Source organism: Nannospalax galili, unplaced genomic scaffold (genome assembly GCF_000622305.1).
Source record: "Nannospalax galili isolate Female #2095 unplaced genomic scaffold, S.galili_v1.0 scaffold1082, whole genome shotgun sequence".
NCBI classification, from domain to species: Eukaryota; Metazoa; Chordata; class Mammalia; order Rodentia; family Spalacidae; genus Nannospalax; species Nannospalax galili.
In genome coordinates, this window is record NW_008348580.1 from 347,337 (window position 1) to 362,033 (window position 14,697).

General features: G+C 37.7%; 1 protein-coding gene across 4 annotated transcripts in view; it reads right to left on the reverse strand.

Moving 5' to 3' along the window:
- Positions 1-14,697, reverse strand: part of Focad (focadhesin) — a 399,091-nt gene that overhangs the window by 197,736 nt on the left and 186,658 nt on the right. For all 4 annotated transcript variants that reach the window (XM_029569601.1, XM_008845526.3, XM_008845525.3 and 1 more), the window contains one exon: positions 12,327-12,453. In XM_029569601.1, the coding sequence (XP_029425461.1) occupies positions 12,327-12,453 (127 nt within the window). The remainder of the gene's footprint in view (positions 1-12,326; positions 12,454-14,697) is intronic.

A 14,697-nucleotide genomic window follows, 5' to 3' on the forward strand; every position in this document is an offset into this window, starting at 1 on the left:
CCTGCCAATAAGGACCTGAAAACATGACTAGTACCTTAAGTCATTAGGAAAACACAAAAGACCAAACAGATGTCACTTCACAGCCAATAGGACAACTGTAATAAAAATACAGACAGCAATAAATACTAAAAGTGTGGAAAATGAAGCTGTCTCGCATTCCTTGCAAGAATGCAAAATGTTGGGAAGGGGGGATGGTTCATTGGGTAAGTGCTTGTCACACAAGCATGAAGACAAGAGTTTGGAGTCTTAGCACCAATGTAAATGTCAGGTGGGCATGGTATTTCACCTGTAATCCCAGCCTTTGAAAGGCAGAGTCAGAGGATCCCTAGAGCAAGCTTGCTAACTTGACTAGCCAAATTATTGAGCTCTGGTTCAATTGAGAGACACTACCTTGATATGTCAGATAGAGAGAGATTGAGGAAGAGAACTGACATCAACCCCTGGCTTCTACATGCACATATGTGTGCCACCATACACATGTATGTAAGCACATATACACATACAAAAAAAAAAAAAAAGGGCTAGAGAGATATAGCTCACTGGTTAAGAGCACTTGCTATATAACCATGAAGACCTGAATTTGGATCCCAATGCCCATGTAACAAGCTGAATGCAAGCATGTAGCCCCAGCACTGTGAGGAGCAGAAACAGAAACATCCTTAGGGTTTGCTGACTATAAGCCCAGCCAAAAAGCCATGAAATCCAGGTTTGGAGAGAGAGCTTTCCTCAAAGGAATATGTTGGTTAAGAGCACTTGCTATATAACCATGAAGACCTGAATTTGGATCCCAATGCCCATGTAACAAGCTGAATGCAAGCATGTAGCCCCAGCACTGTGAGGAGCAGAAACAGAAACATCCTTAGGGTTTGCTGACTATAAGCCCAGCCAAAAAGCCATGAAATCCAGGTTTGGAGAGAGAGCTTTCCTCAAAGGAATATGTCAGAGAATGACAAAGGAATCCTCTGATGGCCTCTATGTGCACATACAGGTGTGCATACCTGAACATACAATGTGTATTCAAGAAACACACACACATACACACACACACTGAAAAACAGTTGCAACCACACTGAAAAAAAGTTTGGTAATCTTACTCTTTGACCCAGAAAGTCCATTCCTCGGAATATGCTTAGAAGAAGCAAAGATAAAATATCTATATAAAAACCTATATACAGCTAGAGTTATAGCTCCATTAGTAAAGTGCTGGCCTAGATGGTCTAGGTTCAATCCCCAGCACTGTCAAAACCAGTGTGCTATCATACAAGCCTGTGATTCTAATATTCCTCCAAAGATGGAACAGAAGTTCAAAATCCTCTTTGGCCTCAGTCAGTTCCTGCACAAGTTAAGACACTATCTCAAAAAAAAAATCTACATACAAATATTAATAGCAGTATTATTTATGATAGTCAAAAATGAAGCAATCCAATTTTCCATCAAATGATGAGTATATACACAAAATGTGAGATAACAACAAAAAAGAATATCAGCCAACTATTTTAAAATGAAACTCTAATAAGTCTTAAAAATATTATACAACATAAAAGCCAAACAGACTCAAAATACCATATGTCAGATAATTCCAGTTAGATAAAAATCCAGAAGAGGCAAATCCACTGATAGAGAATTTGGCTGAGTCTGCAAGAGGAGGAGCATTTTGAGAATGATTGCTGATGGACACTAGGTTTCTTGGGTGTGGGATGGAAGGGGTGGGAGGTATTATGTTCCTATCTATGGAAGCTGTAACAACACAAATTTAAATGGCTTGAACACAAATCAATTCACTTATAATTCTGAAGACTGGAAGTCTGGATGAGGTCTGCAGAGCTTTAAAAGTGAACTAGTTACTATTCTGTTGTTGTAATAAAAGACTATAACCAAAAGCAACTTAAGGAAGAAAGGGTTTATTTCAGCTTACAGTTCCAGAGGGAGAGAATCCATCAAGGTGGAGGAATGTATGGCATAGCAGCAGAAGCAGAAAGATCCCATTTCATTTGGATATGGGAAGGGAGAGAGAGAGAGAGAGAGAGAGAGAGAGAGAGAGAGAGAGAGAGAGAGAGAGAGAGAGAGAGAGACAGAGTGAAAATATATACAACACCCAACACAATACGACCCACTTTATCGCTTCCCCTACTCCTCGACACACACAACGAACACAAGAGCTATAAGCCCTCAAACCTGGTCCCCAGTAATGTACTTCCTCCAGCAAGGCTCTACTTACTAAAGGTTGCATAACTTCCCCAAACACCACCAGCTGAGGAAGAAATGTTCAAATACATGAGCCTATGGGGGACATTTCTCATTTAAACCACCTAGCAAGACTGCTCCTGGAGGTTCTTGAAGAAAATCCACTTCTGACTTTACTGCCCTCTCCTTTACTTTACTCTCCTTACCTTAGAGTGCCTTATAAACATTACCCTTCCCCCATCTCATCTGTCAAAATCTATTCTCTAGTCAAATATTCCTCTTTTTCTTGTAGGAATATTTTGAGTTGTACTTAATTGCCACCCAAGATGACCCAGAATAATCTACCCGTCTCGAGTTTCTTAAGTTAATCACAACTACAAAGTCTCTTTTCCCTCATAGGGCATCATTTAAAGGTTTCTCAGCTTTGAATCCAGACATCGTGTGTGTGTGTGTGTGTGTGTGTGTGTGTGTGTGTGTGTGTGTGTGTGTGTGTTGTTCAAGTGTGATACATGCAGGGGTCAGAATAGGCGGTCAGGTGTCTTTCTGTATCACATTCTGCCTTGTGGCCTTGAGACAGGGTCTTCCAGTGTACCAAAAGCTGGTCATTTTGGCTAAGTTGCCTGGCCAGTGAGCTCTTGGAATATGCCCGTCTCTGTCCCTAGTGCTAGAGTTACAAACATATACTACCATGCCCAGCATTTCGGCTAGGGATTCAAACACAGGTCCTTAAGCTTGCAGAAGAAGTACTCTTATCTGTGAAGCCATCTTCTCATGCCCAACCAGGGTATCTACCATAGGAATGATGAAAACATTCTAGAAGTCGATTGTGATAAGAGATGCACAATTTTGCAAATATATACTCTAAAATACTGGATCCTAAAAGCCAGGTATGGTGGCACATGCCTTTAATCCCAGCATTCAAGAGACAGAGGCAGTCAGATTGATGTGAGAGCAAAGTTAACCTGGTGTACACAGTAAGTTCCAGGCCTGCTGGTGCTACAGGGAGACCCTGTGTCAAAAAGACAGAGAGACACACCACACACACACACACACACACACACACACACACACACACACTTGATTCTATACTTTGAAAGTAAAGTATGATGTGTATATGTCAATAAAGCTTTTTTAATACATAGCTGTCAAGAAAAGGTTATCAAATGGTTCAAATACAACAAAAAATAGACAAATAATCTATGTACAATTATGCTTTATATGAGGAAACATTAAAATTCCACAAAGACAAGCTTAACAGTACCTCAGAGAAGCATTCTCAATTCATATCTAGATTCAGCATAGCTAATAAAAATAATGTATATATGCACATATACACATCCCATAGGTTTACTTAACTTGTATGCATTAACTGCAGTGGCCTGCCATTTCCTAACAAAGGAGAGATGGCACTACAACCAGTTTTTGTTGTGAACAACCTCTCCACCACTGCCTCGGGATACCTGATTGCCATGGAAAACATGGTTCTCTGATGCAAGTACAAGTAAGGAAAGTATCAATCCATAGGAGAAAATGCTAATAAGGTTTAATTCCTCTCTTAAGATGAAAGAAAAGTAAATACAATTTTCCTTATACTATATGAGCAAGCTTATGCACAAACCAGTTTAGAAACTACTCTTGCCAATAATCTGAAACTTCACCACTAAAAACCCAAGATGCTGGGAAACTTATGGGGAGAAAAGAAAGCTAGGCTTCAGCTTTGAAAATTCTGATTTAATACCCTAAGGTATTCAAAGCCCTTTGGATAGCCTACTTGACACATGAACCATCATTGCCATTCATTCTTCTATACAGTCCATAACTTAAAGTGGCTGACACAAACAAATGAAAGAGAAGGAAATACACTCCAGCTGAAATTACAAATATAAATGAAGCAGGGTCAGGGACATCTTTCTGTCTGACCTGTAACTACCATAGAGATCAAAGTCATATGACCCTGTCAAATGTTTAAGCAAATAAATTCATCAAATGACAATTAGCATAAGTGGAGGTCATGTGTCATGGCTCTAAAACAAAAGGAATACTGCCCCAGAGAACTTGCTTACTCCTGAATTTAGAAACTAAGGTATAATGTATTCCACTATAAGCCATTATGAGTATGGGGTGGGGGAGTAGATGCAGAAAGAAAGGAAAAAAGAAATATAAAGCTATGTATAGCACTGAAGTCACATAAAGCGCAGAAGCTAACTAGTGTATACTCAAAATCAAAATATAAGCCTACCTTTACAGCAGTGCCCAGTTAACACAGTTTAAGTCAGGCATGATGGAACACACATTTAATCCCAGTACACAGGAAGCAGAGGCAGGTGAACCTCTGTGAGACAGAGGCCAGCCTGGTCTACATAGGAAATTCCAGGTGAGCTGGAGCTACAAAGAAACTCTGTCTCTAAAATGAAAAATAAAATAACAAAATAAAAATTATATAAGCTTAGACTAGGAAAAAAGCCATTACATGTCAGTTATGAAAAGTTACTCAAACTTAAAAGTCAAAAATTTTATAATAGAAAATACATGTAGCATATTCTTTAAATTCTGCTTTTGAGTTTATAAGGATGTTAGGAGGCATTCTGAAAAAAAAATCTTTACTATGAAAAGAGTTACTGATGTATTGCTGCCTTCCAAATATTCTTAAGCAATTTAACTTCTTTTTACTAATGCCAATGAATGTGATTTTAGCCATGTAATCAAACCTGGAGTCGGTAGTGTTTGTAGGAATGAGTGTCCTCATAATATTTTATACTAAGAAGATAAAGGTAAAATTTTTCTTTTAGACATTTATATAGCACAGAAATGAATTTAACTGCCACATCTAAAACTGACATGTTTGATAAAAAGCATGATTCCATGCTTTTTGAAATAGCCCTACTAATTTTTTGGAAGGTGTCAAAATAATAATTTCAATCAGACCACAAAATCCAAAGTGTTTCAAAGCATTAATGTCATTAACTGCACAGCCCTCCTTCATTGATGGACTTTCTGCACCTTATAAGACCCCATCCCAAAGAAAAAAATCTAGTCCTTGTATAAGTTTAGCCAATATAGTTTATTCATGGGAATGACAGAAGGGCACACAATTAGCATCATTTTACTCATGTCATTATTTCTAGCTCAGTGGCATTTATTCAGACGAGTACGATTTGAAACCACTAAGCCCAGCTCCTCTGATGTGAACTGGCATCATTAAAACCCGTCCAGTGTCCAGCACATTTGACCTTTTAAAGAATGGCCTCAGTTTGTGACTCAGAACCAGAAACTCCCACCTGGACACCCTGAGCAGCATTAAGGCTCACTCTTAGATGACTCATGTCAGCTAATAACCCTCAGACCATGATTCTGATTCAAGTGAGAAAATGCTTCATGAAAAAAAATCCTATAAACACAAAATATAGCAAAAATGGATCAAAAAAGCATACAGAGCAACAGTAGGGAGAGCATAAATATTGTAACTTCAAAAGTCAAGGTCATAAACTTCCAAGGGTAAAGTGTCTCAAACAACCCTAGCAAAGCTGTGAAAACAGATGGCAGAGGACCAGGAATCGAAGGACAGAAGCAAGATCAGGAAGTGATAAAAATTCAAGACCTCAATTTTAAATTTTCCTACTGTAGGTTTTGATATAGAACTGAATTTTCCATAATCTCTAAATGTTTTCTGTAAAAAAAAATTAAAGAATAGTGGGAAGCTAAACTGTTCTGTTTCAAAAGAAGCACATTATTTTTATTTCTCTACACATGAATAGTGGCTGTTATATAACACATCCAGTTAAGTTTTTATTTTAAAATGAGAAAATATACTTTAAAATCTACTTTCAGAGAAACAAAGTAAATGCTATAATATCCACAAATACTTAATAAAAGTCAAGTTCCCGTTGTCCTTTTAAAGTTAAAAATAAGACCAAACTACAACTTTCCATGGAAAGAATCATTGTGTAGTATATAAAAAGCACAGCATGGAAATAGATTCAACAAATGTACAAAAAGAGTTTTCATGCCCAGGAAGAACTGAAGGCATCAGAAATGGGCCTCAAACTACAAATAACAGTACAGTTTTAAAAAAAAGACCAGCAAACTCACTCTCTAAAAGCATAGCAAATTAAACTTAACTCCTCTACAAGGTTACATAGGAAATCTACCTTTAAATGTCTCCACAGACAAAATATAAGAACAACAAAGAGGTTCCAGAATGTAATAAATACCAAATCCACAGTAGGTGACAGAAGCCTTACTGTACAGAGCTGAGAAAACCTGCAATGGAACAATGGATCAGATTTCCATACTAAATTATATTTATCACGCTAAAAATGCTTTGACCAAATGTAGGGTTTCTATTGGACATTTTTACAGCACACTAACTCCCTAAAACCTTACAGACCTGCTGAGTCCCATTGAAAATTGCTCCCTCCCCATGGTGCTCTGAAGGAGACCCTAGACAAAGGGTTAGGATGATGGACGAAGGCAAAGACAACTACCTTCCATCACGATTTCAGAATATAAATAAATAAAAGAAGACCAAATAACCAAAACATATCCTTAGCACAGGGTATTTCTGGGTAAATCACTGCTGTGACAAATGGCCTGAAATGAACTCTTCCAGCGGTCAAGAATCTCCAGGAACACCGCCCCCCTTATCTATTGCTCAATTGTACAATACTCTGCTTTGAAAATATAAACACCCGGATGACACTGGGCAAGATGAAAGAGCTTTTCTTCATGATTCTACAACGCCTATTAATTTTTGCCACAACAGACTCAAAGCTGACTAAGAAAATGCAGGGCTACAACTGCCTCCCATTCTCATCTTAAGACTTCAAGAGAGAGAGAGAAAAAAAAAAAAGCACAATGCACTGATTTTCATTTCTGTACTACTTATAAGCTGTTTTTCTGCAATCCAGGGAAACTTGTTCGGACTGAGAGTTATTTTCCCCCTTAAAACATCTATAGCAAAGTGAGCTGACAGTTACAACATTACAGAATTATATGCCTCATTCACTGCCACTGAGAGCATACCCTGAGAAATCAATGACTGAAGGAACAAACCTAACACTATTCCACTCAAAGTTTTATCACTGCTGGTATAGCAACAGGGCAGAGCAGGAAGAGAACTAATCTTATTAAGTGAAAGAATATTCAGACCTCCACGCTACTAAGTATTTACAAGGGAGTTTAGTATAGTAGAAATTCTAAAGTAATCTGTAAATATCAGCTACATTACAAGATTACTGTTTATTATAAATAAACTCTAAGAATCTCTGTATCACAAAATGACAAAATTTGCAGTATGCACCAAGAAATACTATCTACAATTTTTGAAGTAGTTCAGTCCTAAAAAGAAATGTGTGAAGTCAAAATCAAAATCTTAACAGTGTTATCAAAGAAGTAATAAATTTTTATTTCATGATTCCAAACTGCCAAGCTAAATTCTCCTCTTTCTGGTCTGTAGAGATTTCTAGAAGCTTCACTGTGTTTGTTGTTTAGCAAAGCAGAGCCACCCCAGCCCCTCCAAAAAAAATCCATAGTAGAACTGTAATCATTACTGTGACACATTAGGCATTTGGAGAAAATCCGTTCTTCAAAAGTCTGTTTTGGGTGGACATGTAAATAAATGATTGTAAACTGAACCTGACTCTAGGGAAGACAAACGCAGTTCATCATTATGACTTTCAAACCTGAAGACTTCATTACCTACCAACCTTAAGGGGGCAGAAACACTGCCCCTTACACATAAACAACGTTCGGAAAGCTCTGCAAAATTCAATTCTAAATCGGTATCTTTTCTCAAAGCTAGGATTATTCAGTTTGTTGTCTTATCTTTACAGAAATACTTCAGGTTGTCTTTCTATACTGTTAATATTTGATAATCAATGACCTAAATAATAAGATACAAATCAAGACTGAATACTTCCGGGAAACATTTAGGACTAAGCTGATTTTTTTTTTTTTTTTTTCGTTCTGAAGTCGGGAGCTACACCAGGGTTTCACACATAATATGAGTTAGAAAAAAGAATGAATGCTGATTCCTGGGGCGTGCACAACAAAGACAAAATCAGTAAATATAGCCAAACAAGAGCTGCTAAACTGAGTAAATTTCATGACTTTAGCATCACAGGACAGAACAGCAGCAACTTCACAATGGAACATAAAACAACATATATCTACCATCATGGCTCATCAAAGGGAAGAATTATTTCTACTTATTTAGATGAACATATTCATCTATTCATTACTAAGCATTAAATAACATGTTTTTTTTAGCAAAACTACTAGTAATTCATCAGTAACAAAAATAAAACACCTCAGAATCTTGTAATGATTATAATGAAAACATTGTATAAAACATTTGTCTTTCTCTATAAAGCATCAATAAATAGTTCACCCTATAGACAAGAAACACATGAAAAAAAAAAGGATAAAGAAATAAGAATTTTATGTTGGGTATGGTGGTAAACGCCTTTGATCCCAATATGTGGAAGATAAATGCAGGTAGATCTCGGTGAGCTCAAGGCCAGGCTGGTCTACACAGTGAGTTCCAGGCCAGCTGAGGCTATAGGGAGACCCTGTATTTAAAAGGCCATAAAAGAGAAAAGTAAAAGAAGAATTTTCCATATAAAATAAACTAGTTGACTGTATTGCTCCATTATTTAATAATGCCCATCTTATTGCCAAAAAGGATTTAAGGGGACCTACAGCTAATGTTAGACAGATGACATACTAGATTCTTGTTTCATTTGCAACACATTAAGAAGTTTTTATGGTGGCTGAAGAAATGGCTCAGCAGCTTAGAGCACTGGCTGCTCTCCCAGAGGACACGGGTCCAGCACCCACGTGGCAGCAAACAACTGTTTGCAATTCCAGTTCCAGGGACTCCAACACCCTCTTCTGACCTCATTGCACGACATGGGTCCACTTACATACATACGAGCAATAAACTCATATGCATAAAAGTAATTTTCTTAAAAAAGAAGATTTTTATTTTAAAATCTCATGGGAGATTTCAACTGCTTAATGTTAACAGGAGAACAAATGGGAAGGAAATTTCCTTTATTTTAGCAAAGTAAGTAAGAGATGGACTTTATTAAATAAAATGCCTAGACATGACCCCTCAATTCCTCTAAACGACAGAAGATTCTGAGAAGCAAGGAAATACAATATAGAACTGGATTCAAAATTATTTTTACGGGTAACTCTGTAGACTAGAAAATGCATTGAGGGCTATGTATTAAGAATCTCAAATGGTCTTCTTTAAGTATACAATGAAGCAATGTTAAATTGATAGTGAAAAAGCAGAATGCCATTTGAAAGAAGAAATTAAATCACTATCACATATTATACGAGTTTCAAGGGAAAAATCAAAGAACTATTCAGAACCTCCTTGACAGACTATATTCAATTGACAAGTTGGACATCTAGATAGCATCAATACAGGCACATATGAGGCTAGGGTGTTTCTGTATGTGAGGTCTTATTAACCTAATTTTAAGAAGCAAAGTCTCACAGAGGTTAAGCCAATTGACACACTAGTGGTACTTATCAGATATATGTCCATGAATGACTAAAAACAAAGCTGTTTTCTTCCACATCAGGCAACATTTTTCATATGTTCAATAGTAACTGAAATTAGTAAGGATATATTTGGTAAATGGAATTAGAAAAAATAGTCCTGAACACAGGGCATTTCTTATGAGTTAATAAACATCAAAAGACATAATAATAGCAGAGGAGGGGAAGAAAAGAATTGAATTATAGAAACAATAAGACTAAATTATGATTAGAATTTGGGGGAAAAATAAAAAATACTTCAAAATGGTAAAAATGATCCACTTTTGGAAGTGGAAGTCCGTAACGCCTTGTTTTTTCAAAGCTGCTGTTAAAAATTGTTTTAAACTGGATGTGGTGGCACATGCTTTTAGTCCCAGACAGATCTCTATGAGATCCAAGCCACCCCTGGATCTCTATGAGATCAAGGCCAGCCTGGTCTACATAGTGTGTTCCATGCTATCTATCCAGGGCTAAAAGAAGACCCTGTCTTTAAAAAAAAAAAAAAAAGTTTGAAAAATAAGATTTAGCTACTTAGTATGAAAATAATTGTTAAAGTAGCACTTCCAATGCCAGGTGACTGACCGAAGCAAGAGAAACCAGAAGTCTTTAGCTCTCTGAGCAGTCACCTACTGGATTGATTAGTCTTCTGTTTTGAAGTACTAAAATGGACATCAGATCTGAAAGCATCACCCTAAGGACACATCAGTTTCTGAACAGTGATTATGTTCACTATGTGAAGAAGTATTCATACAAGCCTACTGTGAAACCAAGATCCTGAGCAAATATTTGACATCTCTCATTCCTCAAAGGCAAAACACTGTTTCTATATTGGCATTGTTGAAACAGGCATGAAAAGTGTTTGGTACGAGGATGTGAACACAAAAATACTCAATTCAGTTGCTGCTTATGTTATTATAGCATCATGATTAGCTATAACTGTAAGAGAATTCCACTTATTCTTGGTGGCCGGGAGTGGTAGTACACACCTTTGATCCCAGCAGAGGCATGAGGATCTCTATGAGTTCAAGGCCAGCCTGATCTACATAGTGCATTCCAGGCCAGCTGGGGCTACAGGGAGACCCTGTCTCAAAAAGAGAAAAAAAAAACAAAACAACAACAAAAAAAAACCTACATTATGCTTGTTCACAACATCAAAAGCACTAAAGGCCAGTAAGTAATGTTGATATTATGATCATATTTCTTTAAAACAATAGTTTCTCTGTTACACTGTAACACTTGTAATGATTTAGTGTTCAGAAAATGATTTGCAGTTTCAGTTCTACTTTTCATATACTCTACAAAGTCTAATCACTAGGAAGGGAAGATTCCTTGGCCAATCTTCAAGCTAAGCTGACTAGAAAAGTATCACTGACCTATGATAATTTCTTCACCTCGCCTGATTCTAAGGCTCTAACTACAAAATAAAGGAGTGCCAGGCATGGTGGCACACAACTTTAACTGCAGCATTTGGGAGGCAGAGGCAGGCAGAGCTCTCAGTTCGAGACCAGCCTGGTCTACATAGTAAGTTCCAGGCCACCTGGGGCTACAGGGAGACCCTGTCTCAAAAACGATCCCCCCCCCAAAAAAAAGCAAATACACTCAAGGGTTCTATAAACATAAATTTCCCTTTTAAGGGAAATACAAAAGTTGGGTTTTCTTTAGTCTCTAGAGAATGTCAAATGTTCTGGCCAATGGGTGAGAACCTACTACAATTATTCTACTAAAGTCTGTATTAAACAGACTTTTAATGACTTATTGTTCAAAGATGAGTGTTTCTTTTCAGCATTCATCAAAGAAGCTTATTCTTGCAGTAGTTGGGGATTAACATGGAGACCCACAAAAGTTCAATGTGCAGAGAATAAGAAACTATGGAGTACTCAACCAAAATAGGACATCTGTAACACACACACACACACACACACACACACACACACACACACCCCAAAACTCAAGGATCATCACAGAAGATGGGATAAAATAATTGTAAGAGCCAAAGGTAGTCATCAATGACTACCACAAAACAGTGTTTTCCAGAAAAAAACAATGCAGTTGCACATATGAACTCATAGCAATTGTGGCAACATGCACAAGCTCAAGACAGAAAAAAATCTAAACATTGAAGGAGAAGGTTGGTACATAGTCTCACCTTTAAATGAGAAGCTTTTGGAAATTAATAGCTGCTGGGAGAGAAGAGTCAGTTTACTTTAAAAGTTGTAGCCTCTGGTAGGTTGACCATGGTCCAGTGGACAGTCTCACACCCAAGAGTATATGGGCAATACAAATGGGCTTAAAAAAAGAGAGTGAGAAGATATGAAGTTGGCTGGGTAGGGAGGTAAGATAGATCTGGGAAGAGTTGGGAGAGAAGGATTAAATATGATGAAAACACATGTATGAATTCTCAAAGAACTAATAAAAATAGGTTTTTACAAAAGTCTCCCCTCAGGAAAGAATCTATAAAATAGGACCTGCTCTAGTCTTTCAAACAAAAAGTGTCAGGATTAATACTGAAACTTTAAGTTACTCCCATCTGAAATTTTTATATCCTTGTAAAATATCTTATGAGTTGTCCAAAAGAATTCAGAAATGCCTACCTCAGCCTGGCAGAGTGCATGAAGACCTTGTAGTACCAAGGCTGCTGGAGTGGCTTGATCAGGCTTGGTGCATTCATTGAGTACCTGAGAAATAGCTGCCAGCATGTCTGCACCGTGCTGATAGGGCCTACAACAAATGACCAGTTCAAATCAAAATTAAAGCTGAAGAGATACTACTATCCCAGATCTTTTATAATGTCTTTATTTACACCTGTACCTGCTAAAGATTCACTCTCAAACACTAACATCATATGTTCCTCAAAAATTCTGTACTATGGTCATTTCTTCTGACATTCAATCCATATTTTTATTCAGAAGTATCAAAAAAGAAGATAGTTTTTAAAACTCTGTGTATGGGGCATTTGTGTGTGGGGGTATAGCCACCCAGGGGAATACACTTTGCCCATGCAGTTCACTCACATATGCAGGCACATATGAAGGCAAAATGTTGACACTGGGTGCCACTGGGTCTCTCTCTACCTCATTTTTTTCTGAAAGAGTTTCTCACTGAACCTGAGCTTACCTGTTCAATTAGATTTGCTGGCCAGAAAATTGTAGGGATCCACCTGCCTTTACTCCTCCATCACTGGGGTTAGATACACATACCACCATGCCCACCTTTTATGTGGGTGCTGGGAACCTGCACTCATGTCCTCAAGCTTACATAACAAACGTTTTACCCATTATTGAACCATCTCTGCAGCCCCCAAGAAGATACTTTTCACCAAGTTCTATTCTCCCTAAATAACAAATTTTATTGTCATTGGGAATATATAATAATGCTAAAATTAATGAACTTATCTTACTGAGACTATTGGTAAAGGCAAAACTATTGCTGCCTGGTGGTGCTTCTGATATCAGATACTGACTACAATAGCAGACATTTTAGAACAGAAGATAATTTATGGCAGCAGTGATACTAATAGGGTAATTATCTTTCTCTTATAATGATGATGATAAATACACTAACCTACATGATAAGTGATTGTACACCTATCTCATAACAGGCACTGTATTCACCCATGTTCTCCTACCTCTGCCACATATATTGTGCCATCCCCAGAATTCCTTTAACTTCATAGTTAGTTGGGTATACTTTCTGAATGCTTCAATGATAATATTTTTTTTCTCTTATTAACAAACTGTCAATAGATGAAATTGTTTGACAGCATTTCTTAGCATATTCTCCCACAAATGAAAATGATATTCCTGTCTAGAACTTGTATTGCTAATTATTCTTGCCTTTCTTCTCCTTCACATCTCCTATTCATGATACAAGGACTTTCTTTTGGGAGTCTTTTAGATAGACTCACTGAAGGGGTACTCCAATTGCCTCACCCTACATCCCTGTTCAGCATGGAAGAAGCCAGAGCAGTTGGCATCCCTATTCCCTGTTGGCAATTTGGGTAACCTCTTCAGAGGATGGTGTGATAAGAATACGAGGTAGGAATTGACTAGGCAGTTAGGGTAACAAGACCCCAAAGAAATGTAGCCAGTTTCTTGGCTAAAAGTCAAAATGTCCTTGGGCCTGTTAGCAACATACTCTGTTCCAAAGGCCAAAAATGTCAGTATTTGGGAGCTTGTATCTAATCCGTGAAAGATTTTAGGGTTACCTCTTCATAGGGGGGAATGTTAGAGGGGAGGGAGTGGGCATGAATTTGATCAAAACACCTTATACACATGTATGAAATTCTCAATAAAGATTTTGTAAAAACTTTTTAAAAACTGCCAAGACCATTTAATAGTGAAAGTGTAATCTTGACAATGAATGGTGCTCAGAAAACTGAGTTTCCTGTAACAAAAGGAAAGAAATTAGAACCCTTGCCTGGTGTGGTGGTGCACGCCTTTTATCCCAGCACTTGGGAGGCAGAGGCAGACCGATCTCTGTGAGTTCAAGGCCAGCCTGGTCTACATAGCGAGTTCCAAGCCAGCTGGGGCTACTGGGAGACCCTGTCTCAAAAAGACCCAAAAAAAAGAAAAGAAAGAACTCTCACTGTATACTATATAGACGCCAACTTAGAATGGATCAAAGACCACGGGCAACTGACCATAGATAGTTGTAAATGTGATCCAAAATATGCTCATATTTTTTCTTAATTTCTCTGAGAATTAACAGTTTCATAGGACATTTGTTTGATTTGATGGCTATCATTCTATATATAATATGCCGCTTGGAGGATCCTGTTGGAGTCTGAAAGAGCAGAGAGCCAAGCAATACAATAAAAAACCAAACAGCTCAATGGCTATTCTGCTCCAACTTGCACTCCCTGAGCAAGTCTTCCAACCACCACCTACTTTGTTGCTGCTAACCACTCTTACCTGGAATTTAAAAGCACCCCAGGGCTGATGAGATGGTTCAGGGGGGTAAAGG